We start from the raw sequence: 26,758 nt of genomic DNA, 5'->3' as shown, positions 1-26,758 counted from the left end.
AAAACAGAAACACATAGACCCTCAAATAGCATGGGTTTCAATTGCAGGGATTCACTTACATGCAGATATTTTCCAATAAATACTGTAAGTGTATTTTTGCTTATGATTTTCTTAATAACATTCTCCTTTCTCTAGCTTACTTTATTGTGTGTAATACATATAACATACAAAACACGTTCATCGACTGTGTATGCCATCAGTAAGGCCTCCTCCAGTTAACAGCAGGCCATTAGTAGTTATGTTTTGGGGGAGTAAAAGTTATTCGTGGATTTTTCAACTTTGTGTGTCATGGGGTGGGGTGATGGACGCCCTTAACCCCTGCATTGTTCAAGGGCCAATTATATTCGATTCTGTTCTCTGCTTTTTAATTTTTCCCTGTTTTAACAAGTTCTCCCTTCTTACATTGCTCTAGAAAAGCATGTAAGGTAGTGATATGAATCCAATGTAATATCACCCCCTTATTGGATTCTTTTATTTAAATGGATGATAAGCCTTTGGGAATCAACAAACTATGGATTTAAAAGCAAGGACTCTGGGATCAGACAGGCCTGGATTAAAATCCCAGCATAATTATTTACCAGTTCCTAGACCTTAAGCAAATTAGTTAACACCTATTCACCTTAGTTTCCTCCTTTGTAAAATGGAAATAATAAACATAACTCCTTGAAGGGCTGTGTGAGGATTAAATGAGAGACCACATAAGACCACTGCTCATCAAGATGTTCTGGGCATATAAATTGCCTGTGAATCTTGTTAAAATGCAAAGTGTTAATTCGGGGGAACAGATTCACGAGATCCTACATCATTGATAAGCTCCCAAATGATCCAGATGCTGCCAGCAGGCGGACCACTCTAAAGCCCACAGTTCACCTTGGTTGTTCCTAGTGATTACAGTCAGCTTCATAAATACAGAATCTGTGAGAGGATGGGACAGTGGACATCAAAACTCTGCAAGAAGGGAGTCACATTTATCTCTAGAGATTGCAGCCCATTGAAATGACAGCCTCATGGACCCAAAACTCCCTTCAACCACTCCTGTGTGGGTCTGTTCCAGTTGTCCTCGCACTGACTCAGAATAGCTAGGAAGCTAGGAGTGGTGAAATAACTCACATTTCTAAGGTTAGTTCCTTAAAAACGACATGGCAAAAACCATAGCAAGTTTATGTATCAGACCTAATCCACAAGCTCAAGAAACTCATTCTAAACACTGATATCTCAGACTGCCATAATAAAACAGAGGATTTTCTCATGGATGAAATTTGTGTGTTTATCTAAATCTATACTTGAACATTTTGTCTAAACAGATGGGGAGGTAGAGAAATCTACAATTATTAGATAAGAATACATATAGTGTAACTACTAGCTAGGTCGCTGGTATGTGGTAGAAAGTGCCCAAATGGGAATCGGTGCCATAAATAATAGTTCCCTTTTCCTTGTGTTAAGAGAGGAAGGATGGGGATTAAATGGTGGGACATCTGACTAAACTGGGGTAACCTGGACAGGAGACATGGAATAAAACTAGAAGCTGATGATTACAATCTGCCAAACTAGTCTTGACATTCTGATTCGGTAATAACCGAATTATTCACAAAGGAAGCCACGTTTATCTGCCATCCTTCAGCATTCCTTTCCAAATTCTTTCTTTTTTTCCCAGAAACCTCCTACCAGATGCTTTCTTAAATCTGTTGCCCTTTTCAGGTAGCACATTTTTACCTCCTTCCTCACAGATCATATCGAAACACCTATCTTCCAGTGTTCACTGCCAGGTGATCTGGGAACAGCAGTAATTCAAGGCTTAACAGAGTCTAGATACACTCAGGAAAGGTTTGCATTATAAAGATAATTTTCAATGTCTATATTTGGGTGGAGATGGGGCTGAGGAGTTGAAAGGCAGAGGATGGGCTGGTGATGCAGGAATAACTGAGCTGCTCTAGCATATCCCCATCCTCTCATTCATGATCTCCCCAAAGTCCCCAGTTTTCCAAGGTCATATAAATGGACTCAACGTGGGAGACCTTTACCTCCTCATGCTGCTCCTTCAGTGTGAGGAACGCACTTAGGAATTCCCTGTACCCCATATATTAAAAACAACCCAGCATACTGCCTGGACAGTCAGAATGTGGAGAGTCGCAAATCTAAGAATGCAGAGCGTTACCAGGAAGAGCAAGTTCCCACTGAGGTTCCCAAAGCAGCCCAAAGCCAGCAGCTGTGATGAAAATGCCAAGGAAAGCTGAGACACTCATCTAACTATTGTAAGATACTCCTACTTCCATTATTCTTGAAAATTCTGTTACCCAAGATTTAAGCAAAGTTTAGGATATGATATGAATAAAAATGTATCAGTCACTAATGAAAGTTTACTGCCATATATAAATGCATCTTTTTAGGGAGAAAGAAGAATCTACGTCAGGTTGCTGAAGTATACGCTGCAAGGAAGGAAGCCTGACTGTAAAAGGAGTATTGAACAGATGGACGTAGAGAATTACTGAAAACCTAAAACACGTCAGATTGGGTTGGGCCTCCTGTAGCAGTTCTAGGGGATATACTGTGCTCTGCTGTTTAGTTTACAGCCATGGGTATAGGTAATACAACCTCATATGCAGGTTTAATCTTAGCCCAGAGCCCTTTTTATAGTAAGTTACCTCAGACGGCTTAAATACTCATTGATTTCTAGATCATATAGAATAAGAAGCTCATTCTCTGTTCAAAAGATTCAACACCTTTCAGAGCACATCCTCTCTCAAAGAAGAATAGCAGGCAAAGAGAAACTCCTGTCAATCTGAAAATCCACGGAGCCTAAAACTTTATAGAGCTGAAACTTTTAAAAGTTCATCTGTTGCCACTGTGATGTTCATGTAGCAAACAGAGAATCGTTTCAGCTTGCAGCCCACAAACTTGCCAGGCCCCTGAAAACCCCGAATGAGGACAGGACTACTGAATCCTGTCCTCCTGGCAGCGCTCAGCAGGTAGAAAGAGGTGCCAGAACAGTGGCTGAATTCAATTCAGCATTTTTAGAATACTGCTAATGTTAAATAAAAAAGCTCATCAGTACAATGTGTTAAATCCTAAAGTTATGTTTTCTTATGTTTTATTTATCAAGGTCAATCAATATCCCTTCTTGGACTAATTAATTCCCACTCCCTTATCCCCTATCTAGATACTCCAATAAATCCTTTAAAAAGGCAACCTGACTACCTGGTATATTGCAGTAAATGATCAATCAAGAGAAGTAAATTAGGTCCTAGAAATTGAAGTTTGAGCATATGACAGACCCACAGGCTACTAGCTGTTTGGCCCTAAGGTTTTCAACATAGGTGAACACATAGTAAGTCCTATATAGATTTTGCTTTTAAAATAGCAGTTATGATACCAAAAGATAACTTGAAACTGAACTTTTTATTAGATGACCGAAGCGGAGTTTTGACTGGTTTACTAAGCCAAGGTGAGAACCTGCCAAAGTAATCTCATGTACAACTAGAAGGTATTCTTCTCACTGCAAATCCATATGCAATGAGAAGAGAATGACCTTTTGGGTGTGATTTTTAGGGGAGCCAGGCTTTTAAACCAGGATGACACCAGGACTTATGTTTTAGATAAGTGGGATCCACTTTTTCTGTTGGCAGCAAACATTTCTTTTTCTATTTCCTGAATCAGATTTAATATGAGCTGACATACATGTGGGTTCATAGCAATTTAAAATAATACACCTGAGTACTGATTACAATATGCAAGAGTAAAAGTACAGATTTCTTTCCCAAAATAACTGTTGCAAAACGTTGAGTGCATTACCTTTTAACTTCCTTCATTTTGATCTAGTTTTAATATTTAATGAGGCCAAAATCTTGCCAATAATCCTACTTGCCAAGTGGAAAATAGATTAAGTTATAGAGATTCCTAGTACAAGAGCCAGAGTAGTAGGTGCTCAGTCATTGTTTCCCGAATGAATAAAAAAAGCTACATAATGTTAATGACATTTAGCTTCTCCACCAATTAGAACTTTTCCTAAAGCAGAGCAAACATTCGTAATAGCAGAAAAAGAAAATGTAGCCACAAAATAACATTAAAAATCAGGAAAATATCCATTTTAAACAGAGCAGTTAATCCTAATAGTTCCAGATAACCATTGCAAAAAAGTTCTTACAATTGCTACCGCTGTTAAACACACTACACCTTTCACAGAAGCCTGTATCCACCTTTCAGTAGAAAAGAGTATCCCTTCTGCCTAGAGCCAAATGCAAAATAGAACTATTAAGTAAATAGAGTGAATATTCCTTTTCCCTTCCCACCCTGCAGCACCTGAATCTGAATGAAAACTGGTTTCCCAGTGCTATCAGCATCTGGCTTCTCACAGGCAGGCCAGGAATGACTGACTGCACGTGCCCCACAGGGAGACTGTTCCAATTCTCGGCTTGGAACCCATAAGGACCAACGCTGGCCTGCAGCAAAGACAATGATACGGAAACAGTGGATGTGTATCACTGACTCCAGAATCCTTCCACTAACAGACTTTCTCCTTTCAGAATTAAAAGTATTTCTGGAAGTAATCTGGGTTAGGGTCAAGTAAGTGCAACGCGCAGCTTTGTCACAAGCTCATAAGTGCTTCTAAGTGTATTTTAGGAAGCGAGTGTTCACATTTTTCTCTGGTACTTAAGAGAGGCACAGTCTATAAAAACTTAACCAACAAAACTATATTTAAAATCTAAGCTCCTATTAATACTTTATTTTGTGTAAATTATAAAGACTAATTCCCTGTCATCTATCTGAGTTGAGGTACTGTTCTCTGGAGGAAGGAAAAATGCTGTATTTTCATGCAAAGAGAACAGTTATAAAGATGTGTGTGCGTGGGGGGGGGTGCTGATGAACCTTTCTAAATGATCACCTGGGAGCTATGAAGTTACACCAATAACTGGATCATCTTAGATAACAACACCTCATTGGGGAAAAGGGAACTAAAACTACCATCTACTCTGAACACACCCATTCAAGGGAATTAAAGAGTGAATCAATTTAAGAGTGTCATCTCTTCTCAATATGCCAAGGTTGCAGGTTCAACTCCAGCTCAAGGCGCATACAAACCCAACTAATAAATGCATAAATAAGTGGAACAACAAATTGATGTTTCTTCCTTCCTTCCTCTCTAAAGAAAAATAAATAAAAATAAAATAAATAAAATAAAACAAAGCCATATATTTTTAAGAGTTAAAGCAACCATCTCAACTCCCTCCCCAATAAAAACTAAAATCCAGGCACTTCACATGAGTAAAAACCACAAATTCCATAATCTTTGTTAATTCTTAAGTACATTCATTTTTCAACTAATCCCATAAATGACACACTTGTGAATGTCCTCAAGAAGTAAAGAGTCAATGCATTTAAAGTAATAGGTTCCTCATTTCTTGAGAAACTTGCAATGTTAGAAGAGAATTAAAGCATCATCAGGGTGTGACTGTATTCTAAAGAAGTCTAGAATAACATGGTCAAAAGTGGAATTCAGTGACACGCCACTTGATGAGGACCAGTCAGTATTAAGCTTAGACAGCCCATGTTTATAATTAAGAAATAATGACTGAAACTTAAAGTACACATGGCATTTCCTGGGGAGTGATGGCCAGCTAGAGGAGTTGACAACCTAGAGCAATGCCTTGGGCTGGTTATTAATCTCCAGGAAATGCCCTGGACCTCAATCATTACAGTGATTTTAATAAATAGAGGAGGAAAATGTTTAATAATCAGCTTTTCACTTAAAGCAAACATTTGTTGTGTACTTAGAATCCTCAGACTTCATAAAATGAGTTCTACAGGAGTCACCAAAGAGTTCCTGTACATATCTTAATGCTGATTAAAAAAAATTACTTTAACATAAGTGAAAAGCTATTAAATATGTGCAAGGAGAACAACTTTTTGAAGTACTTTAACTACAGGGGACTTAGTTTGAGAGCCATGGTAATGATATAACCAACATATGGGTACTTAAATCTATACTTAACTTGGAAGTTAACTGGCAATTTAAGAAAAATAAAAGAATCAGTATCCAGGTTTATAGAATTGATTTATCTCACTCAGTTAAAATAAAAGACTGTGACGGAGTCATTGCATTCCTTAGAACAAAACACAGCCAACTAAACAAACCCAGCCTAACTTTTGTGGACAGTAAGTCATGATTCTGTAATGATACTGGTGTCAGACAGATGCCAGTAGACAAACTGTTTCCTTATGATTCCAAGCAGGTATATAATTTAAAAACTCTCTTAGACTTTTAATTCTTAATCAGATGCTATTCTGAACCAGGAGATTTTAAGGGTTTTTACTTTAGCACCAGGACATTTTAAGGGTTTTTACTTTAGCAGAAAGAATGTGAAGTTATTTTTGCTTTTCAAAGAAAAAGCAAATCCAAATTCTCCTCTCCATCCTTAAAACTCCCTAAAACAACCTCCTGGTCTGCCAGAAATGTACTACACACACTAGAAGTACAGAAAGAAAGACACAGAGCCTACAGGTCTCATGTATTTTAGAGAACTTCGCTGTTTAAATTACCATTCACAGCCCCTTTCAGTTGGCCTTGAGGCTTGCTGATGATCTGGTAAATGTTTGAAAGGGTGTGTTGGTCCAGAACTGGAATTTCCACTTTGGAAAAAGCACAGAGGTACCTGACATCTGTTCCTTGAAGGGCCTGCACTAAACCTCTAGATTTACAGTCCAAATTCCTACTTCTCCTTGATGGCAGGGAAGTCACAGTCATAAAGCCTCAGGTGTCTACTCCTGCCTGTAGAATAGAGCATAGCCCCTCAAAGACCTCTGGTTTCTGGCTCCTAGACAAGAGTATCCAGAAGATGAGCATCACTTTAATAATGCAAATATATTCCTCCAGGAAAAATCACAAGATAAGAAGCATCTATGTAAGCCCCCCAGTCTCAACCTAGAATTTGGTACTGCTTAGAATGAAATAATTTAAAAGTTAAAACAGTTCCCTTTTCTTTGATGAGGACACTGAAACCCAGAGAGGTAAACTGGTCTGCCCAAGGTGGCTCAGCTTCTGGGCCATGACTCTTACTTTGGTGTTCTTGCCTGTGCTGTTTGTCTTAATCATCTATAGTCCTAAGTCTTATCTACCCCCTGGGTGGTGAGCTCCATGGGGCTAGGGAAAGAGCAATGTTTTAGTGCCCTCAGTGCTGGGCATCACAGGGTATATACTCCAACTCAGAGCCTGGCTGGTAGGCCAGATATTCTTTCCATCTAGTAACTTTAACAACTGACTTTAGTTTATGGAAACTATACCCCAGATGTCACTTTACATTCAACTATATGTTACTGGCACTCAACTGCCAGTATCTCCACTTCCCACCCCCCTACAGGAAGTGGGATTGGCATATTTTCTTTTTAATAATTTATAACTGTTTTTCTAACTTCCTATGTTATGGTGAATATGTAAGAGTAATTTAATGGTTACTTTATTCAAATATATTTTAGGTAACTGCTTCCTTGATATGTACAGTATTCCTGCACTCTTTGCCTTATAAAAACTCATGCATTCAATGGAGAGGCTGTAGAGCGCTGAGCTAACCCTTTTGTTATCCAAACTTTGAAGATTTTAGCATTACTATGCAGCAGTGATTGTTAGGGCGATTTCCCTCTCACATCTTTTAAGGCGAGGTGTAAACTTTCCAGAAAAGAATCAAGAGTTAAGCTTCTAAGGGTGAAATCGAATCTGATTCAGTATATTTGCTACCTTTTCAAACTTCCCCTGACCCAGACCTGCATTAGCACAAGTTAGTCTCCAAGTGGTACCAAAGAAACATTTCATGCATAGAGTTTAGTTTGGTTACCTGGGTGGGGGAAACAAGAGCAGGTGAAACTATGGTGGGAGAATTGGTGCTTCTGTGCCCATTGGCTTCTGGAAGAAGAGGCAGGGGGTCGTGTTTCACGGAAACCACCACCACCGCATCCACAGGCTCCGAGGGGCGAATACAAAGTCGTTTTGGGGAAGAGGGACCGCAGATTTCCCCCGACCCAAACACCGATTCATACAGGGCGCGCTTGGGCGCAGCCTCGGATTTCACGTCGGGTCCGATCTGACTGTCTTTGGGGAGGATATAGGTGTTCCCCAGTGACGGCGGCTGGGGGCGGTGGTGATGGGAGGGATGTGTAGGGGGGTGGTGGGAGTGGTGGCGAGCCGCCCCGTTAAGAGCCTCAGCGTAGCAGCCCTGCAGGGCGGGAGAGCCCAGCTTGGTACCGATGCCCGCGATGCTGTTGAGCGTGGCGATGGAGACGGCGCCGATGCAATGGTTGGTATAGGTCTTGGAGAGTTTGGCCGCCTTGGAGAGCATCTGCATCCTGGTGCCCAGCAAGTTCTTGCCGATGGCTTTGTTCTCGTACCAGGTCACATCGCCCTCACTGCAGTGGTCCCGCGGCCGCTGGAAGAACGCCTTGCAGAGGGGGTTGCGCTTTGACAGGTACTTGACGAAGCTGGCATAGGGGCAGAACTCGGTGCCCGTCTCGTACATGCGGGGCAAGTTCTCCTCATCACTGCTCTCCGCGCGCTTCTTGCTCCACGACGAAGAGCGCGACTTGTGATATGGCCCGAGGGACTTAAAGTAGACGAACTTGCGGCCGTCCTCGTCCATGGCCAGCCCAAAAGAGTCCTCCTCCAGCTCGCGCTGGTTCTCGCGGCCGCGCGTGCAGAAATACATGCACGTCTCGAACCAGACCTTGTTGAGCAGCCCAAAGGGCGTGTTGGTGCTGAATACGCTGGAGGTGTAGAGCTTGCGCAGGTCGGCGCGCGTGATGGCTTGCTTCTGCACCACCGGCCCGGCGCCCTGCTCCTCCAGCTTGCGGATGACCGCGGCCAGCGTCAGGTTGGCGCTGCGCAGCTCGGGGTCCTTGGTGAGGTCGAGCGTGCGACAGTACGGGGGCTCGTTGAGGTAGCGGTTGAGGGAACTGCGAATGCTGATGAGCGACGACTTGCTGTAGAGCTGGCCACTCTTGGAGCGGGCCTCGGCGTAAAAGGAACGCAGCACGCGGCACAGCGCCCCCTTGTCCATGGTCTCGAAGTCCGGGCTCTGCGCCTTCTCGCTCAGGTACTCCCGGAAGATGCGCACGGCGTAGCGGGTGGCCAGCCGGGTGTTCTCGCTCAGCCGGGCCCGCTCGGGGCGCTGCAGCACGTCGGGGTCCAGCTCGGCGCCGTCCCCGGGAGGGCCGCCGCGGGCCCGGGGCGCCAGCAGTCGCGGCGGCGCCTCCGGCTCCAGCGCGGCGCTCTGGTCCATATGGATCATATGGACCGGCTCCGGCTCCAGCTCCTCCCCGGCCGAGTCCTCGGGCTCCAGGGGCTCGTCCCAGTCCAGCCCCATCTCTTCCTCCTCCTCTTCCTCCTCCTCGTCCTCCTCCAGCCCCCCACCTCCGTCCTCCTCGTCCCCCGTTATCCGCACCTCCTGGATCTCGTCCTCCTCCTCCTCCTCCTCCTCCTCTTCCTCCTCCTCCTCGCCCGCGCTGCAGTAGTGTGGGCGGCCGTGGCGGCGGCCGCGGCCCCCTGCTCCGCGCTCGCCCTCGCCCCGCTCCCCATTGTTCTCGGCGGCGGCGGCGGCGGCGGCGGCGGCGGCGCTGGCGCTGCCGCCCGCGCTGGTGTTACAGTCCCCGCTGCCAGGCATTCTCGCCATATTGCCGTCTCTCTGCCAGTCCTCGGGCAGGGCGCATGCGCTATATTGGACCGCAGCGCTGAGAGCTTTTGTGTTTAATGACCTTCAGCTACCGGGAGGCAAAGCTGGGCTCTTAAAGGAGCCGCGCTCCAATTGTCAGTTTGGAGCGCAGCTCCGGAGGGGCAGCGGCGCTCAGGAGATGGAGCGGAGGTGGGGAAAGTTAGACAGGGAGAGAGTGAGGACGGAGGCTGGCTGGACCCTCTTTCTCCCCCACCCTTCTCCCCACTTCTAGGAAAACTTTGAAGGGGTAAAAAATGAAAGGGGAGGGAGAGCTGTCGGAGGGGGTGAAAAACTCCCAACTTACCCTCTGGCGGACTGGCGCGCGGGCCCTGGCGGGAGAAAGGGAGGGCCGGCGGGAGGGCGGGGCGGTCTCGCTTCTCTAAGTAATGCCCGAGGAGCAGTGCCCCTTCCACCGCCCCCTCATTGCCCCCCGGAGCCGGGGGTTCGGGGAGGCGGCTGCGTTGAGCGGGTCGTGGGTGCTGCTTCGAGAAGCCCGTGTCTGGGGCTGCGAGGAGCGGAGTGGAGCAGGCAGGTTAATGAGCAGGGTGGAGAAGGCACGGCGATGCCCCGCACCCTCTCTGCGCCCGCGGCCAGGGCGCAGCGGGCGAGGCTTGGGAGCGGGACGGAGCTGGCGGCGGCTCCCCCACCTACTTGCTGGCGGCGAGGCGCGGGGGCCTGGGGCCAGCCGCACAGCTCCCAGCTCCCTTTTCGAGTCTTGCAAAGGAGCGAAACACGCCCCATGTCAGCCCCATCCCTTTCGACTTTTCCAACAGCCACTTTTAAGCTGTCATTAAAGACCTGGGGCGCTCCCCGTAGGTCTGGGGCAAGTCCGCGCCGGTCCAGCCAGCTTGGGGAAGGAGCGAGAAAGAAAGATACTGGGAGGGGCGGTTGGGAGGGGAGACGCGAAGAGTAGGCGCTCGGTACCCCAGGGACCCTTCTTCACCGCCCTCCCTGTCTCGGAGCAAACTGACACATCTGTCACTTGTGAGGCGCTCCACCTGACTGGAGCTAGAGCAATGTCCGACCCTAAGGCCCGTCGGGCGGGCAGAAAAAGTGGACTTAGGTCCCAGCCGCCCCCGCTGCTGCCACAATTTTGGCAATTCGGATCCTCAGCGTGCTCTCCTTCCAAGTTTGCCAACAGCCACTCGTTTTGCCTTTAGGGCTGCGCTGCCTCCGGCGCACGGGGGCGAACACCTGCGAAACTGGAAAGGCGGCCAAAGAGCTCGCCGGGTCCCACTTTCCCATAGGAGACACTGTCCCATTTCCAGCCAAACGCCCGCCCCCGGCGAGCTCAGGCTCCCCGCGCCCTTCCGTCGCCGCCTCCCGCTGTCCCGGCCCGGGGGCAGCTCCCCCAGAGCTGCCAGAGATCTCGACTGTTTACTTTGGCGGCACAGGCAGGCCACCTCCGGAGCTCGTACTGCATCCTAACTTTCTCTTCCTCCGGTAGCCCGAGTGTCCCCTGGCGCGCGGGCCAGCTCCCAGCCCCAGGGTCGAGGGGAACCAACGGAATGTGGTGGGAGTAAGCACGACTCCGGCCCTCTTGTGAGGCAGCCTCGCCAGCTCTCCGAATGCGTCCTTGGATTTGTCTCCCAGTCTGAATTCTGTGCAGTTCGACTGTGAATTGACTCTTGTCAATTGCTCATTGCCCTCTCCCGAGTAGTTTATAATTTTACGTATCAATAGAAACGCATCCATCACTTTGTAATTTAAAAGAAAAAAGGAAAAGTAAAGAAAGACTAGGTTTCTGTGCCGCCAGAGCGTCTAAGTGGGGGTTGGTGGTGTCTTCTCCACTCATCAGCCCTCGTCCTCCGCGTGCCTCCTCAGCCTTGGACAGCGCGGAGCGTTGGGGAAACAACGCCAGGTGTGAACAAGTCAGAGCAAGTGCCTGCCTCGTGGCCCCCCTCCCGCTCCTTGGGGAAACCGCGCGCGCGCGCATACACACACACTCACACACTCGTCAGCCCTGCTCTACAGAGAACCGACACGAGAGGCGAGGAATTCGGAGGTTATACTCCTAGGGAATCGTCCCCGAGGTGCAGCAGGCTTTGTTCAAACTGCACTCCTTGCCACCCCCACCCTCCATATGTAGAAAGGCGTGTTTGTTTTCTGGAGCCCAGAGGAGTAAGCAGCTAAGTTAGCTGTGCACGAGGACCCGCGCACACGAGCTGGCACACACCAGTCGCATAAGGCTACTTCTGGAAGGTTGGCCCTTGTCCCGGGATGCTCCCAGGCTTTCAGGCCGCCGGAATGGTCCGGCGGGAAATTTCAGGCATGCTAAGAACTCAGGTGGGAACCAGGCAAGTTACCTACCAGGGACTGCTCCCAGGCGGCCCTCCCGCGAGAGCAGTGAGCCGGGGGCTGTGCTCTGGGCTCCACCGGGGACTCAGGCCCTCGCTCCAAATCAGGAACGAAGGCGCTCCCCGGGTTTCCCCACTTCTGCGGGCTGTGGGGGTCCCTGCAGCCCCCAACTCTCCTCCCAGCTCGGAAAGCTGCTTTGAATTGCTAGCGGTTTACCGGAGGCAATGTGCTGGGTTGGACGCTCCGGGAAACAAAGCAACCAAAAACAGCTCCCAATTGACGTCAACTTACTTTCAGAAAATAAAATAGTTTTGTGCTCCCAGGACAAAATATCCCCCAGGGCAGGTCTCCACTGGAAAAAGCCAGGGGGCAGGGGAGGAGAATAGCAGGGGGAAAAAAAAAAATCCAAGCGCAAATAATGTTTTAACGGACTTGGAAAACAAGTTTCAGATGCTGCCTCGACAGTTTGCACACCACCGGCAGGACTCCCGGTTACGTTAGATACGAAAAACGCACGTTGGAAAGTATGCCTTGGCCTGATTGTAGGGAGACTTTGAATCTGCTTCGTGGCACCAGTTCTTGAAACGCTACCAAAATTTTCTTGTCCGTAATGATACCTCATCAAATATTGGGAAAAAAAACCTCTTTAGGCTATTATTTACCAGGAAAAACACCCAGAAAAACCAAGCAGTTATAAACCTCCCCCTCTCCCGACCCCCCTCCCAAAGCTACTTAATGTTTAAAACCCAACAATGCTTAATTACAGTTGAGTTCATAGGGGAGGCTTAATAAATGAGCCCTTAGAAACATTCTCTGCTTCCATACAAACAATTCCAAACTAAGATCATTAAAAAAAAAAAAAAAAAAAGCTTTCTCTTTATTATTTTGGTAGAGAGGTAATACTGGCTGACTTCTGCCTGTCAGCCCAGCCCTCCACTGTGATTTTGCCCCATCATGAAGTCCATTCAGCCCACCAGTTACAACTGACAGCTGCCCTCACCCTTTTGTCAGAAAGCTGTCTTTATTTCTTGTGCAGAATGCATAGCTTCTTTATATAAAAATGATTCCAATGCTTGTGGAACATTTGTAGCAATTATTTAACTGTCAGAATTCTTTAAGCTACACTAAGATGTCTATGACTTAAATAAGATGTGCCATATTTTTGTCTCTTATCATCATAATTATAAAGTACCATCTATATATGTGTTCTCCATTTCTTAGATTACTTGAAGGTGGTGACATGACTGTTTTGGAAGGAAAACCACCCAATGTTTTTCCCTCATTTCATAACCACCTACTCCCATTTCAGGTTCACATTTTATGAAAAGTTACATAATCCAGAAACATATCAGCTCTTCTTCCTTTTGGCTCCCAGTATTCTGAGCATCAGCTGTTATGTTAATGGATGTAGCTGCGTTTTATCTGCCTAGTTCCTCTACTAAACCAATATAGTTTTGTGGTTTAGGCTGGTGCCTGGGACCTAGTGAGAACTCCAGTCATTTACCTGTCAGAGGAGTGAATGAACAGGCTCTGTGTTTAGGGAAATCCTATGTTTAGAAAAACTTTTTTGGTGAAAAATGTAAAATAACATGGATTTGAATTTCTATATTAAAAATCAGGACAAAACATAACTATAAAGCAACATTATTGTTTGCAAGTTAAAAAGAATGTAATGACTATTAGGGCTTAATAATATCTCCTTACCTGGAATTCCCTCTCTAGTAGAATACACTATAGGAAGTTATTGCAGAAGTGAGTGAGGAGTGGGGGAATGGAGGTACCTATGTATTGAGGGATGGGTTGGGGAGGATTTAAACTGATAAATTCAAGGAATGTATGGGCTCCTGGGGGCAGAGGCCAGAAAAACTTTTGGTTCATCACTTAAAGTCACTTTTTAGTTTATCACTTTTAAGTCAGGCTTTCTTCATTTGATTACTAAAAAATTCCTGAAGTATTTTGGAGGTTACATATGTATTCAGATTGAAGTTATTTTGACATATCTCCGTTTCAGAGTTTCACTACTAAATTCTATTGAATTCAATGGAAGATTACCTTGAGTAATATTTTTCTGAACTCAGATGAAATTAGAACCCATGCACTCCAACTCTACAAAGTGGAAGAAAAGAAAAATCCAGAAGAGAGAAACTGTGTCTTACTTATTACTGCAGGTCTGGTTCATTTCCAGTATAGTTTCCTAGCATATTTTAGCAGAATGTCTGGCATCTAGTAAACACTCAATAAATATATAAATATGTATGTGTGGAGACAGAGCTAACTTCCATGAAAGGTTATGTAACAGAGTGGTTAAAAGCTTCATCTTTGAAACCAGGCTACCTGGGTTTGACTGCTAGCTTGGCTTTACTAGCTGCTCCCTTTTATGTCTCAGTTCTCTCATTTTATTATCTGGATGATAATAATAATAGCCCCTACATCAAAAGATTGTTGTGAGAATTAAATGGGTTAGTATTAGTAAAGGATGTAGTACAGTGTCTGGAGCATTCCTAAACATTCAACTGTCAGCTGTTACTTTTTAAGGCTTGATTGTGAAGAAAACCGAGGCCAGGAGCTTCACAAAGATCAAGCCACTTGCCCAGGTCTCCCAGACCTCATAGGGCAGGAAAGCGTAGCTCCATAGCCCATGCTTGAGCCACCTGACCACATTCAGCTTCAAGCAACCAGAGAATGAAAAAAAAAAAAAAAAGAACTTCACAGGAACAACTTCCTTAAAATGCATCCGTGTGTTATTTGATTTGGGAATGTTTGAAAGCCAGAATAGTCCTAAGCCAAGGCCTTGGAGTATGAGCACAGTGGGTATGGCCTAAGAAACAGTGTCACCTTTGTCACTGGCACCTGAAACACTGGTATTATTTTCTTGGAGAATTGGAAGTAGGAACTAATTTGTGTCTTAGAAGAATGACACTGAAGAGTTTAGAGGCAGAGGAATGCCCACAAACCAAACCAGACTAGAACAGAGGGTTTTCTACTGAAATCCTGGGCTATTCTGCCTAAATCTCCTGGGAGCAATGAGGGTATTACCTATTTTTGTCTTTGATGCTTTGTCAAAAAAACAGGTCAGCTTGAACTTAACATGAGGATTGACAAGAGTGGAATTTTTAGTTTCTAATTGCTACCTGGTAACTGTAATTCTTGACCTTTTCACCTACCAGTCTCCTAGATGTCTTTAAAGTAAGTAATGGATGAGGGGAATGTAGTTTTTCATAAGTCAATTGTGCTTTTATGGAACCTAAATGTGTGTTATCTGTTATAATATTCTGATAATGAAAGTTTACTTGATTAATAAAGAAGTCAAATGCACAGTCAAGATGGAGGCTTAGACTGACACACTCACTCTGTCTCCCTCCACAACTAAGTAGGAATACAACTACCTCAAAACCAAAGATAACCAGAAATTCCAGAAAATAAAACTACATGGAAGCCCAACGTAAGAAGTTATAAACCAGCGGTGCTCGTTTGGATGGGTAGGAGGGGCGAAATCAGAATCCAGACGGAAAGGTTAGGCTGTGCTGTCGCGGTAGCAGCGGGCATAGTGGCGGGATTGTGAGAAACGCCAGGACAGCAATCCCAGCTGCAGTTGAGACCGGCAGCTCACGATTCCAACGCTGGAGAAGGAAGACACCCCCGGCCCCCTCTGCCTTGGACTGTGAGGCCCAGAGGGTGTGGGGAAGGAGGTTCCTGGTCTCGCAGCAGAGAGTAAGGGCAGGAATCCATCTTGGACCCCTGCCCCTACACTAAGCGCCACAGAGCAGTGAAAAAGGTCGCAGGTCGCCAGGTAGTGACGAGTGCACAGGGCACTGCCCCCTACAGCCTGCCCAGGAAACAAAGGTAAACAGAAAACTGTCAGGATAAAGCAGACCATTATTGAAATCCTGGTGACGCAGCTCACCAGGCAGCAGACTAGGGACCTAACCGATGAGCAAATAGGAAATCTTTCTGAGGCTCAGTTCAGAGCTATAAGGTAGCTTACGGAATTAATAAAAGATTTGGAACAAGACGGGGAAGGAATGAAAGCTAGTCATACTGAATCGAATGAAAACACATACGAGACAAGTGGTGAGGAAATGAAAACCAGAGATCAAATCAACAAATTGGAACATAGGGAAGGAACAAGCAGTCAACCAGTGCAGAAAGAGGAAACAAAAAGGGAGGAATACAAGGAGAGTCTCAGAAGCCTCTGGGACAGCTATAAGCGAACGAACATTCGAATTATAGGATTGCCAGAAGGCGAAAAAGAACTAGAAATAAGAAAAATTATGTGAAAAAATAATGAAGCAGAACTTCCCAAACTTGGGGAAGGAAATTGACTTACAGGTCCAGGAAGCACAGAGAGTTCCAGAAAAACTGGACCCAGGGAGAACCACTCCAAGACACATTATAATCAAATTGTCAAAAATTAAGACTAAAGAGAGAATCTTAAAAGCAGCAAGAGAGAAGAAAAGAATTATGTACAAAGGGGTTCCAATTAGACTATCAGCTGATTTCTCAAAGGAGACCCTGCAGGCAAGAAGGGACTGGCAAGAAATATTCAAAGTAATGAAAATCAAAAACCTATAGCCATGAATACTTTATCCAGCAAAACTGTCATTCAGAATAGAAGGGCAGAGAAAGTGCTTCCAGGACAAAGTAAAACTGAAGGAGTTCATTAAATCCAAACCACTATTATATGGTTTAGAAGAAGGAGGATCAAAATTATGAGCATTAAAATGAAAACTGCATCACAAGAACCAACAACAGAAGAAAGGGAATCGAAACAAAGGCAAACTAAAAAGGCAACGAGAGTGGAAAAAGAACTATAGGTATGGGGAGCATACTGGGGGGAGATCAGCAGGGAGGAGAAGGGGGAGAGGGAGGAAGATGGTGCAGGAATTAAGCATAGTAGAAGGGAATGGAATAGACAGGAAGATGTTGAGAAGAACTATATGCACAACCAATGGACATTCAGTAAAAGCAAAATAAAACAAACACAAAAATATTTCTGAAAACCCACTTTATATCTAATATTGGTATGAAAATGTTATTCTCATATTTTTATTGTCAATATCAATTAAGGTAGCCTTTAAAGAAAGCCATGAAAATGTTCATATTCTATGACCCAGTAACTGCTTCTGGAAATTAGGTTAGAAATACCTAATTTTATTTGTATTTTGGTAAAATTTGATTTATTGCACCTAGAAAAATTGGACAAATGAGTTCTGAAGTACACGTCACAAAGTGTGTTCTAGAACTACATTTCATAATGTCTTGGAGACCTACCTGTGTTTACAAAAATTTAGAAAGTAAGTATTTGTTGAATGAAGGAAGAAATTCAATTAGGGAGAATCATGTTCTGTAGCAATGTCAAGCACCCTTTGATGACTATTGATAATGACCATGAAAATAAAGGATATAAATTAAAGGGGCAAAGCATGATAAATGTTAAAGCTCCTATTTTAATTTCTTCATAACTTTGAGAAAGTTTAAGGACCAGATTTTGAAGCTCTAGATATCAGAATTTAGTATCTAGGTATATGGTGGCAAGTCACGGGATGTGCTGAGGAGTGGGTATATACCTGCCCCGTGGCTATGTTTCTAAATGAACTAAAAAGGAAAAAAAAAAAATCCCCTTTTAAATACCCAGAAGCACTAACCCACATTTTGAACTAATTGACTTACTTTTTCTTAGGAAAGCTTAATTTAACTGTTAGGGACACATGGGTTTATCTGAATATTTAAAGAAGCCCTGGGATGTGTTTGTTCTATTTCTTTAATTTGATGCTAGAGATCCAGGCTTTGCACCTGATGGGAGAGGACCAAACCCCTCTGTTTTGGGATCTAAGTGTGCAGAGCCAGGGTACAGTGCATACTAGTGCAGCACTCAAAATTCTTCATGTGCACTCTTCCTCAAGTCTGTGCTTTGATTAGGATGCCCCACGGGTCACAGCCTGTCATTACTCCAAATAAAAACAGACTCCCTTGGCGATGACTGCATCTGTTTGTTTTCCTATCTCTTCTCTCTTGGTGGCTCATTCTCTTAAATATAAAAAGAAAAAGAACAACTGATTTTCACTCTTTCCTGTTTACAAAAGTAGTCTCATTGGAGAAGATTTGGAAAGTAGAGAAATCTGGAAAAATACATGTAGCCCATATTTCTTTCTTGTTCACATTTAGTGAATGCTTGCTGTAGGTCTGGTCTTCTAACATTAAGACAGTACTCTCAAGTTGTTCTCATGAGTATATGTGAGGATTGTTCTTATTTTCCAGATGAGTAGGAACCTTGGGAGTTAAATAACTTGCCCAACATCACACAGCTACTGAGGGTGGAACTCCAGAGCACACACATTTTCTTAACACCTCACCAAATCAGGCCCTTCAGTTCCATTTCCATTGCCCAGAAGAAAACTCTTCACATCTGAGTGCATTTTCATGAATTCAGTCCCACATGCTTTACTGTTTAAGTACTCCATATTATAAAATTCATAATTCAAAATATGTAATCAGTGGACTTTTGGGCAAACTCTGCCAAGCACATACAAAGAGGCAGGAAGGACAGAAGATTCTCTCCAGGAACAGGCCTGGCCTGACTCCAGGGAGGGGTGAACCTTTAGCAGGTTCACGTGGTCAAGAGTTTTCCTTTTGCCTTTCTCGTAGTTATTTCCATCTGCCACAGAAAAACACACTAACCTATTCTTCATCTAACTCTGGGAAGTTGAGCCGAATTGTCAGAGTTTGAGGACAAACCACACTTCAGGTCATTTTGCTGTCCATATGGAAAGGCAATATAGAATACAGCTTTAAGTGGATGATCACTGAAATGCCAGGGAAGTGTTTACTCTGGCTAATGTCCCCAGTTCTGTGGTATTTTGGTCATTGAAAGGCTTTTTGTGCCTCAGCCCCATGCTTTGGTGGTTCACATGCTTTCTAAAGTCACTATTAATTTAGCTTTCCTGGAACTATTGGCCTCTGAGACTTCAAGCCCGAGGCAGTTCATGGACCTTACAGTGCATCAGAATCAACCAGAATCACCTAGGGAACTTCTTTTAAAATGCAGATTCTTGGGCATCAGCTCCAGAGATTTTCATTCAGTATGTCTAGGGTACAGCCCAAAAACGTGCATTTTAACACACAGCTCACACAATTTAATATTAATCTAACCACACTTTGAGAAACACTGCCTCAAAAGCTAATATAATGTAGCAAGCAAGAAAATAATTTCTCTTTTAGCAGTGATTACTAAATCATTTTTAATTCATTTGAAAATCTGAAGTTATGAAATTTCTTCCTCAGAAGATGTATATGATTAATTTTGCCTATAATTTCAGGGGAATTGGGGTCAACCTGAATTCTTAAAGTGCTGTTACCTGGTCTCCAACACCATTTTAATATTTTTCCTCCCCTAGTCAAGAAGTCGTCATGGCTCCATTCTTTAGTTTCAAGTCCAAACTCCCCCTATCTTGGCTACAGTCTAATTTCCCAACATGCTTCCTTGCTCCCCCTAACATGAGTCCAGCCCTCTGTGGGAGAGGACTCCAGAGAGAACAGTGCTACAAAGAGAGGACACACAGCTGGGAGTCCCCACGACACTGACCCTCAAATCTGAATATGCCTCCGCTTTTCCTGGAGGGTTTTGTCAAAGCAGAGCGCTGGGCCCACCCCCAGTAGGCTGAGGCAGCAGGTGCAGGTGGGGCCCAAGAACATGCAACTAACTCTCTGGCGATGTTGATACTGCTGGTTCCTGGCTCCTGACTCTGAGAACCACTGGCAGAGGAGAAAGAGAAACATACCTAAAGGGAAGAATTAGCACAGGAAAGGAGGAAAGATGTTGCTAGGGATTGAGAGTAGGGAGCCCAGTGAGCCTCTCTGAGTCAATTCAGCAGGACCAGGGGAAGGAATCTTTCCTATAATTCCATGGCTGAGCCTAAGATGGGAGAAGCTGTGAGGAGGCTTGAACCAGCCCTAACTACAAGCTTCCTTTCTGACTAGGAAATTCCTCCTGTCCGCCCCTCTGCTGGTCAAATTTGTCTTGATTCTTTAAGGCCCGGCTCCAGGTCCTACTTCTCCATGAAGGCTCCTCCCACCATTGCACCTTGAAGATAACTAGCTGGTGCTGCCTTTTGGCTTTGTTGCAAGTTCTCAAGTTGCATTTGACTTTTCTCCCTTCTACTCTCAGCCTTCAGGGTTCCTTCTCTTTGGCAGGCTTCACACTGCACAGTGACTCTCAACGTTAGCCATACCTTATAATCACCAGGAACACTTTCCTAATGAAAAAATATGTATCAATGCCAAATCCCCATCCCTACTCCCTCCACCCAATCATTAAAATAAAAGTGCCTGCAGCCAGATCTGAAGCCCCTGAGAGCCACTTGTATACTCTCTGGTTTTCTACCTTCAAATTACTTTAAAAAAAAAAAAATCCTTCTACAGATCTCTCTTAGATGGCAGTAGTTCTTGCCATTGAATGAATGTTAGAATCACCTAGTAAACTTGAAAAAATGTTGATGCCTAGATTCTTTCCCTAGAAAATCTGCTCAAGTTAGTCTGGGAAGTGGCCTGAGTGTGGGAATTTTCCAAAGGTCTCCAGGTGATTTGAATGTGCAGCTAAGATTAAGACCCCCTGGCCTAGTCTGGAAGACCCATTCAAACACCTCTATTCAGGGGTCCTTAATATAAAGCTTTGGGATTTCTGGGTGGTCTTCAGGTGGTCTGTAAACTTGCAGAAATTGTAGGCAAAATATTCTGTATAGTTACATTTGTGTATTTTCCTAGAATGAGGATTCATAGCTTTCAGCAGAATCAAAAGGGGTCTATGACTCAAAATAGTTTAAGAAACATACATATGGATATGAAGAAATAAATACATGCATCCTCTATTGCTAGAAGGATAAATTGGTACAGTCTTTTTAGAGCACATTTTGGCAGTAGCTATCAGCATGCAAAATGCACATCCATTTCAACCTGGCAATTCATTTCTAGGAATCTAGTCTGTACACACAGAAAAATATACAAGAATGTTCTCAAAGCATTGTTTGTATCAAAGCAGTATTGGATACAATCTAACTATGTGTGGACGGAGAATAAATAAATTGTCTCATCTATTTAACAGAAATAGTAGCTGTAGATACAAAGAATAATGCAGGTTTGTGCATGTTGAGTGAAATGATCTCTAAGGCATTGTATTAAGTGAGTACAGAATTTGAATGTAAAGCAAGAGTTCATTTGTTAAAAAACTCCTGACCTTGGTTTTCAATGAGATTGCACTTCCATTATAGTCCCCCTGCATTCCTATAGTTAAATTTCTCTTGCTTACAACCAAGAAATCTTAACTACACCTTCACCATCTGCCCAGGTCCAACTCCCAAATCTCAGACTCAGTGAGAGTCGCCAGAATTTACCCTCTGTGCAAGATTGAAACCTGGACAACATCCCTTCTTGCTCCTCCTCCTCATTCATACTTCTTACCTTAGATTTCCACCAAAGCACCAAGCTCTCCCAGTTCTAACTCATGACTTGCTTTAAATCCATCTACTGTGTCTTTATCCAAGTGTGCATTGTCTTTTCCTCTATATTAGTCAGCTTGGGCTGTCATGACAAAATGCCATAGATTGGGTCGTATAAACAACAGAAATTTAGTTTTTCACAGTTTTGGAAGCTATAAGTCCAAGATTAAGGTGCCATCAGGGTTGGTTTCTAGTGAGACTTCTCTTCCTGGCTTGTAGACGGCTGCCTTCTCTGTGTTCTCACATGGCTTCTTCTCTGTGTGTGTGTGGAGAGAGATAGAGATCTCTGGTCTCTTTCTCTTCTTATAAGGATACCAGTCCTATTTTATTAGGGCCCACCTTTATGACCTCATTTAACCTAATTATTTCCTTAGAGACCCTTTCTCGAAATAAAGCCTCATTGGGATTTAGGACTTCAACATATGAGTTTTGGGGGGGTGGGAGTGGGGAACACAATTCAGTTCATAACACCCTCCACACCTGCTCATTATCCCTTATTTCCTGTCTCTGCCTATGAGGAACCCACAAGTCACCTTCAGTGGTTCCTCGTGTTTAAGTCAAATCTGCCCCATTTGGCTCCTACTCCGCAGTCCCAATGGCATCATCCTAATTCAGGCCACCTCCCCTGTTCTGTGACTCAGGGAACATCGTGGTGGAAGCTGAGACTGAGGCAGTACCACCCACAGAAGAGGGAACAGCTCCACGCGTGCCCAGGTTGTAATTAGTTTCTTATCCTTGGATGTACATGGGATACCTCTGTATCCTTGAACTTGTGTATCTATTTCTTAAAAACCAACAAGCCCAGACTAAAATATACTCTCTGCCTATTCCTTTAGTGGCACTCATCATCCCTAGCACCCACCCCACCCTCCAGCTAACAGAAGTAATTGCTTTTCCTTGACACCATTCATCTCTCATCTTGCATACCTTGGCTCCTACTCCCTTGGCTTGACAACATCTTAATCCCCTCACTCAATGACTGAACTCTCAGAGATATTTTTGGAATGATTGCATGTTACCTCCTCTTGGAAGCCTTCCCTGACTTCAGCAGGCTTGGAATTCCTTTTTTTCTACAGTAAGAGTATAGTGTAGTGGTTAAGTGCTTGAGCTCTGTATCAGACAAGTTGGATTAAAATTCTGGCTCTACTGATTACATGTTGTGTGATCTTGGGCAAAATTCTTCACCTCTTTATGTCTGTGTCTTTGCTTGTAGTATGGGAGAATGTTGTGAGGATTAAATGAGTTAATATGAAAAAAAGTGCTTACAACAGTGCCCAGTACACTGTAAGTGCTTAATAAATGCCAGCAATGATCACGATCCTGCGCAGTACCCATGGCACTGTCCGCTGAACTATGGGCCTTCCAGTGTCTCCTGAAAACTTCTGAGGCACTTGTCTGACAATTGCTATTCTCTCCTGAACCAGACTCCTTGGCTTTCATTAAAAGAGAGAAACTGAATTTTCTTTCTTCCTTTCTATCTCCTTCTCCTCCTCCTTCTCCTTTCCCTCCTCCTCCTCCACCTCCTCCTCCTCCCTCTTCTTTACCCCTTCTTCTCGTCCTCCTCCTCCTCTTTTGTATTCATTCGCCTAACATAGTTACTGGAACATAGAAGATATTGAACAGATGTCTGTTGCATGTATTGTAATTGTGAATTTACTTGCCTGTATCATCCATTAAGTGGTGAGTTCCTTGTACCCATCTTATTCTTTGTATAGGCAGCAGCAGTGAGATGATAAGTTAGACTGAGAATGAACTCAGAGCCAGAGAGCCTGGTTTAAACATGGCTGTGTCACTTCCTAGCTGCATAACCTTGAGCAAGTTACTCTTTTAGTCTCATTCCAATGATCTTGACCCACACCACCAGCCTGGGCTCTGGCTTACTCACTGTGCCTTTTTCTGGACCATAAAAACCCATTCACATCCTGGGTCTTTGTCCATGCAGCTCCCTTCTACTGAGGATGCCTTTCCCTCTTATATACTTGATACATTCCTACATACCTGTTAGGACCCAGTTCACGTGTCTCAGAGGCTTTCACAAAGCATCCCTGCAAATATTTGTCCTATGCTAACACTTCTATATTATTTTATTATAATATTTCCACAGAGAGGCTCCAATGTGCCTGGGTTTTTTGTTTTTAAATAGTTCTACAGGGTCATAGAATATACACTATCTGTTCAAAACAAGGCAAAAGGAAATATCTCAAAACATCAAAAGGAAAGAGATCCTTGTGATTGTATTCTAAAATGATATGATAAGGTGAGTCAAGTCTTCTCAAGAGTTAGAGCGAGTTTTCTTTAAAGAGTAGCTATTTTGGGAGTAGATGAGAGGAAAGGAGGTGAAGAATTCATTAACATTGGTAAGGTCCTTTGAAGATGAAGACTGCCAGGTGAAGCAAGTGGGAAGTATCAGATTACTGTGTAATTAGGGATCAGGTCTGTTCCAGATCTTCTCCATCTTTGGCAGGGTGTCACTTTATTTTTGCAAACAATTGAATTCTTTAATTCATAACCTTTCTCTTCATATGAATGTGGTTCTGAGGGGAACCATCAAAGGACTTAGAAATCATCAGCTGAATCGTGTGGCCTTTATATATTATGTTATGGAAACAAAATCTTTATTTTCCTGTTTTTAAAATGGGAGGAAGTGATTCTCTCTTTGAAAATGAAGCAAGCCTTTCCAGAATGTACTCTGGACCTTACAGGGACAGAGAGAGCCCCACAAGAATGCCCAAAGGTGCTTAAAGACTTTTTCATGCCCACCTGCAAGAAATAAACTTGCCCCCCATTTTTTTTCACAGTGACTTTCATTTTGCAGGCATTGGTTTGATTCTTCTGGGACCCAACTTATTTTTTGAATAAAATTAGACTGCCTTTAATTTGCTACTTGGTGCTTGTGAGGGGGTGAGCATTCTTTGCTTCCAGAACTTCTTCCCTGTGGGAAGCTGATGTGTTTGTGCCAAATTTTTTTTTTTAATGGAGATGTTAGAGTCACGTTTAGTACTAAGGATTAACTCAGCAGTGGCTGCTAAATTCTTTGAAATCATTTGATGAAAAGCAAAAAAAAAAAAAAAAAAAAAAAAAAATAGATCTGTACTAAGTGTACATATCATTGCTGTTTTATTATTATTATGGGACTTTGCCATTCGGGGAGTATTTTATTACTGAATAATTTTCTCTGGATGTATGAGGTCTTAAGTTTTATTTAGGAAAACATGTTTCACAAGTATTCTTTACATTTCTCACCCAAGATAGCTTTTTTATCTTAGTAGAGTCTGAATCCTGTGGGATATAGTCTGTCTGTTCCTTTAGTCTACACCCAGGGCACATAGTAGGGACCAACAATCGTTGGTTGGAATGAGTTGACTCTAATGGCTTGCCACTTTGAGATGTGATCAAAGAGCCGTAAATATTGTTTCCTCTTCAATTAAGTCAACACAGGATTTTGGCATTTTTAACCACTTTTTCTTCCTGACACTCCAATTTTCAAGGTTTCATGGTTTATCTAAGGATCCTAGCATTGTATCTGTGGCCTGAGTAGGGAAGCAGGAAGCCAGATTCCTTGAGGACAGTCATGTCTGCCCAGACCCCTGCCTGTGATTTCCCTGGCTGTGCTTCCTACCCTACCAGGTCTGCACCTGCACTGCAGAGGCACCAGACCAGTTCCACCGAGCTCCTTCTGGCTGTCCTGAAACAAACTAACAAAAGCTTGCCACTCTGGGTGCACTGCCAGGCTCTGAGTTGGTTAACAATTCACCGAGAAAACAGCTCTGAAATTGCTGCTGCTTACAGAAGGTGAGGGTGGGTATGTATAGCGATTTCAAACTCCATGAATCTGTTTGGGAAGTTTGAATTCGCACTTCGGGGAGGAAGTGGGTTCGTGGAATGCCTGCATGAACATTCCGCTGGAGCAGCCTGTGTGCAGAAATGCTCGAGGTGGAGACCTGGAAGTTCCACTCGACTGTGCAGGCTGAGAAGTCTCATCCCAAAGTCACAGCCCACACAACTGGCATCTCCCCTTGGAGAACCTTAGGCAGTAACCCCAAGCTCTGTTTTGGAGGCAAGATCTTGAGGGGCAGAGGGAAGGGTTGTAAGGAAGCCCTGTATTCCTTTTCCACCCAGGAATCTAGGCCCCTGTGTCCTGTGGCTGGTTCAGGCACCAGCTTTGCCACAAAGCAGTGCTTCCTGAGATAGAGAGAGAGCAAGGGAAAGGCTTCTCTGCTGTAGGAGGCTCTAGGGAGCAAGGGAAGAAGGGTCTCCTGCAAACCTCCTCTCTCCCAGTGGAGTCCAAATGCCAATCAGTCTTCCCTTGATACTAATTACCTAGTATTCCACAAATTATTTTTTAAAGACATATATCCAGACAACACCCACGTCTACGTTTTAGTACATCCTGCAGGACAAGAATCGAATGGGTTCTGCTAAGAAATCTCTGGGCATTTTGCACTGTTTCAAGAAATCTGTTACTGGTTCTGAAATGTTGAAATCGGAAAATTATTTATGTACACCTTGGAATCAATTTGCAATTCCAGCATGCTTTCTTGAGAGTAATGGCTAGAGTTTGTTACAGCTCCAAAGGAAGAGCCATCCTAGGGGTGGTGTGGGAATGAGAGGGAACTGCTGTTGTTCTAGAGACACAGATCAACAGAGCAAATAGGAATTAAATACACACTTTGAAGATGATGACTGTGATTTCTTTTAATCTATGCTTTTTAAAAAGCAGTTCTCTCTTTCTCTCTCTCTGAATCAATTAGAAGAAACCGACAATTTTCAGAAAAATATTATTTATGCAACCCCATATCAAGATAGTCAAAATCTTTCTTAAACATTAGTAGGATTTTAATTAGGACATTTTAGATTATTTTCTTATCAGACCACTTGAAAATTCATTCCCTACCTGTTTCCTCTCTACTTAATAGGCATGATGAAGAGATTCCATAAAGAGAAGGTATATGAAACTCCAAACATAGCAGAAGTAACATAAGTGGAATTATCAAGAGGGAAAGAGTGAAGGGATTAACAAATATAACAGGCCAGCTCATGAATTTTAAAAGAATTTTTCCTTCAATATATTAAAAAACAAAACAAAACAGAAAAACAAGGTAGGTAGGATGTAAAGGCAATCATATAATCATTGCATTTAAAACTATTACACTGTAGAACAATAAAAATAAAAAATGGAGTAATTAACATGATCCATTGAGAGCTTAATCAAGGCCAACACTCTGCCCACTGTTAATTTTAAGTAATTTGCTGCTACTAATACAGTTTTTGAGACTGAAC

General features: G+C 43.8%; 1 protein-coding gene across 2 annotated transcripts in view; it reads right to left on the bottom strand.

Moving 5' to 3' along the window:
- KCTD1 (potassium channel tetramerization domain containing 1) overlaps nucleotides 1-10,333 on the bottom strand; it is a 93,599-nt gene extending 83,266 nt beyond the window's left edge. Inside the window, exon 1 of one of the 2 annotated variants that reach the window (XM_090285688.1) lies at nucleotides 9,994-10,333. Coding sequence is in view for 1 of the 2 variants with exons in the window: in XM_090285687.1 (XP_090141813.1) it covers nucleotides 7,824-9,650 (1,827 nt within the window). In the remaining variant the exon portion in view is untranslated. Of the gene's footprint in view, nucleotides 1-7,823; nucleotides 9,950-9,993 lie in introns of those variants that run through there. The other variant, XM_090285687.1, reaches the window with a different exon arrangement.
- Between the last annotated feature and the right edge of the window lie 16,425 nt (nucleotides 10,334-26,758).

This window comes from Furipterus horrens, unplaced genomic scaffold (assembly GCF_987537825.1).
Source record: "Furipterus horrens unplaced genomic scaffold, mFurHor1.1.pri manual_scaffold_8, whole genome shotgun sequence".
In the NCBI taxonomy this organism is placed as follows: domain Eukaryota; kingdom Metazoa; phylum Chordata; class Mammalia; order Chiroptera; family Furipteridae; genus Furipterus; species Furipterus horrens.
Note: the sequence above shows the minus strand (reverse complement) of the source record. Positions and strands in the feature narration are given on the sequence as shown.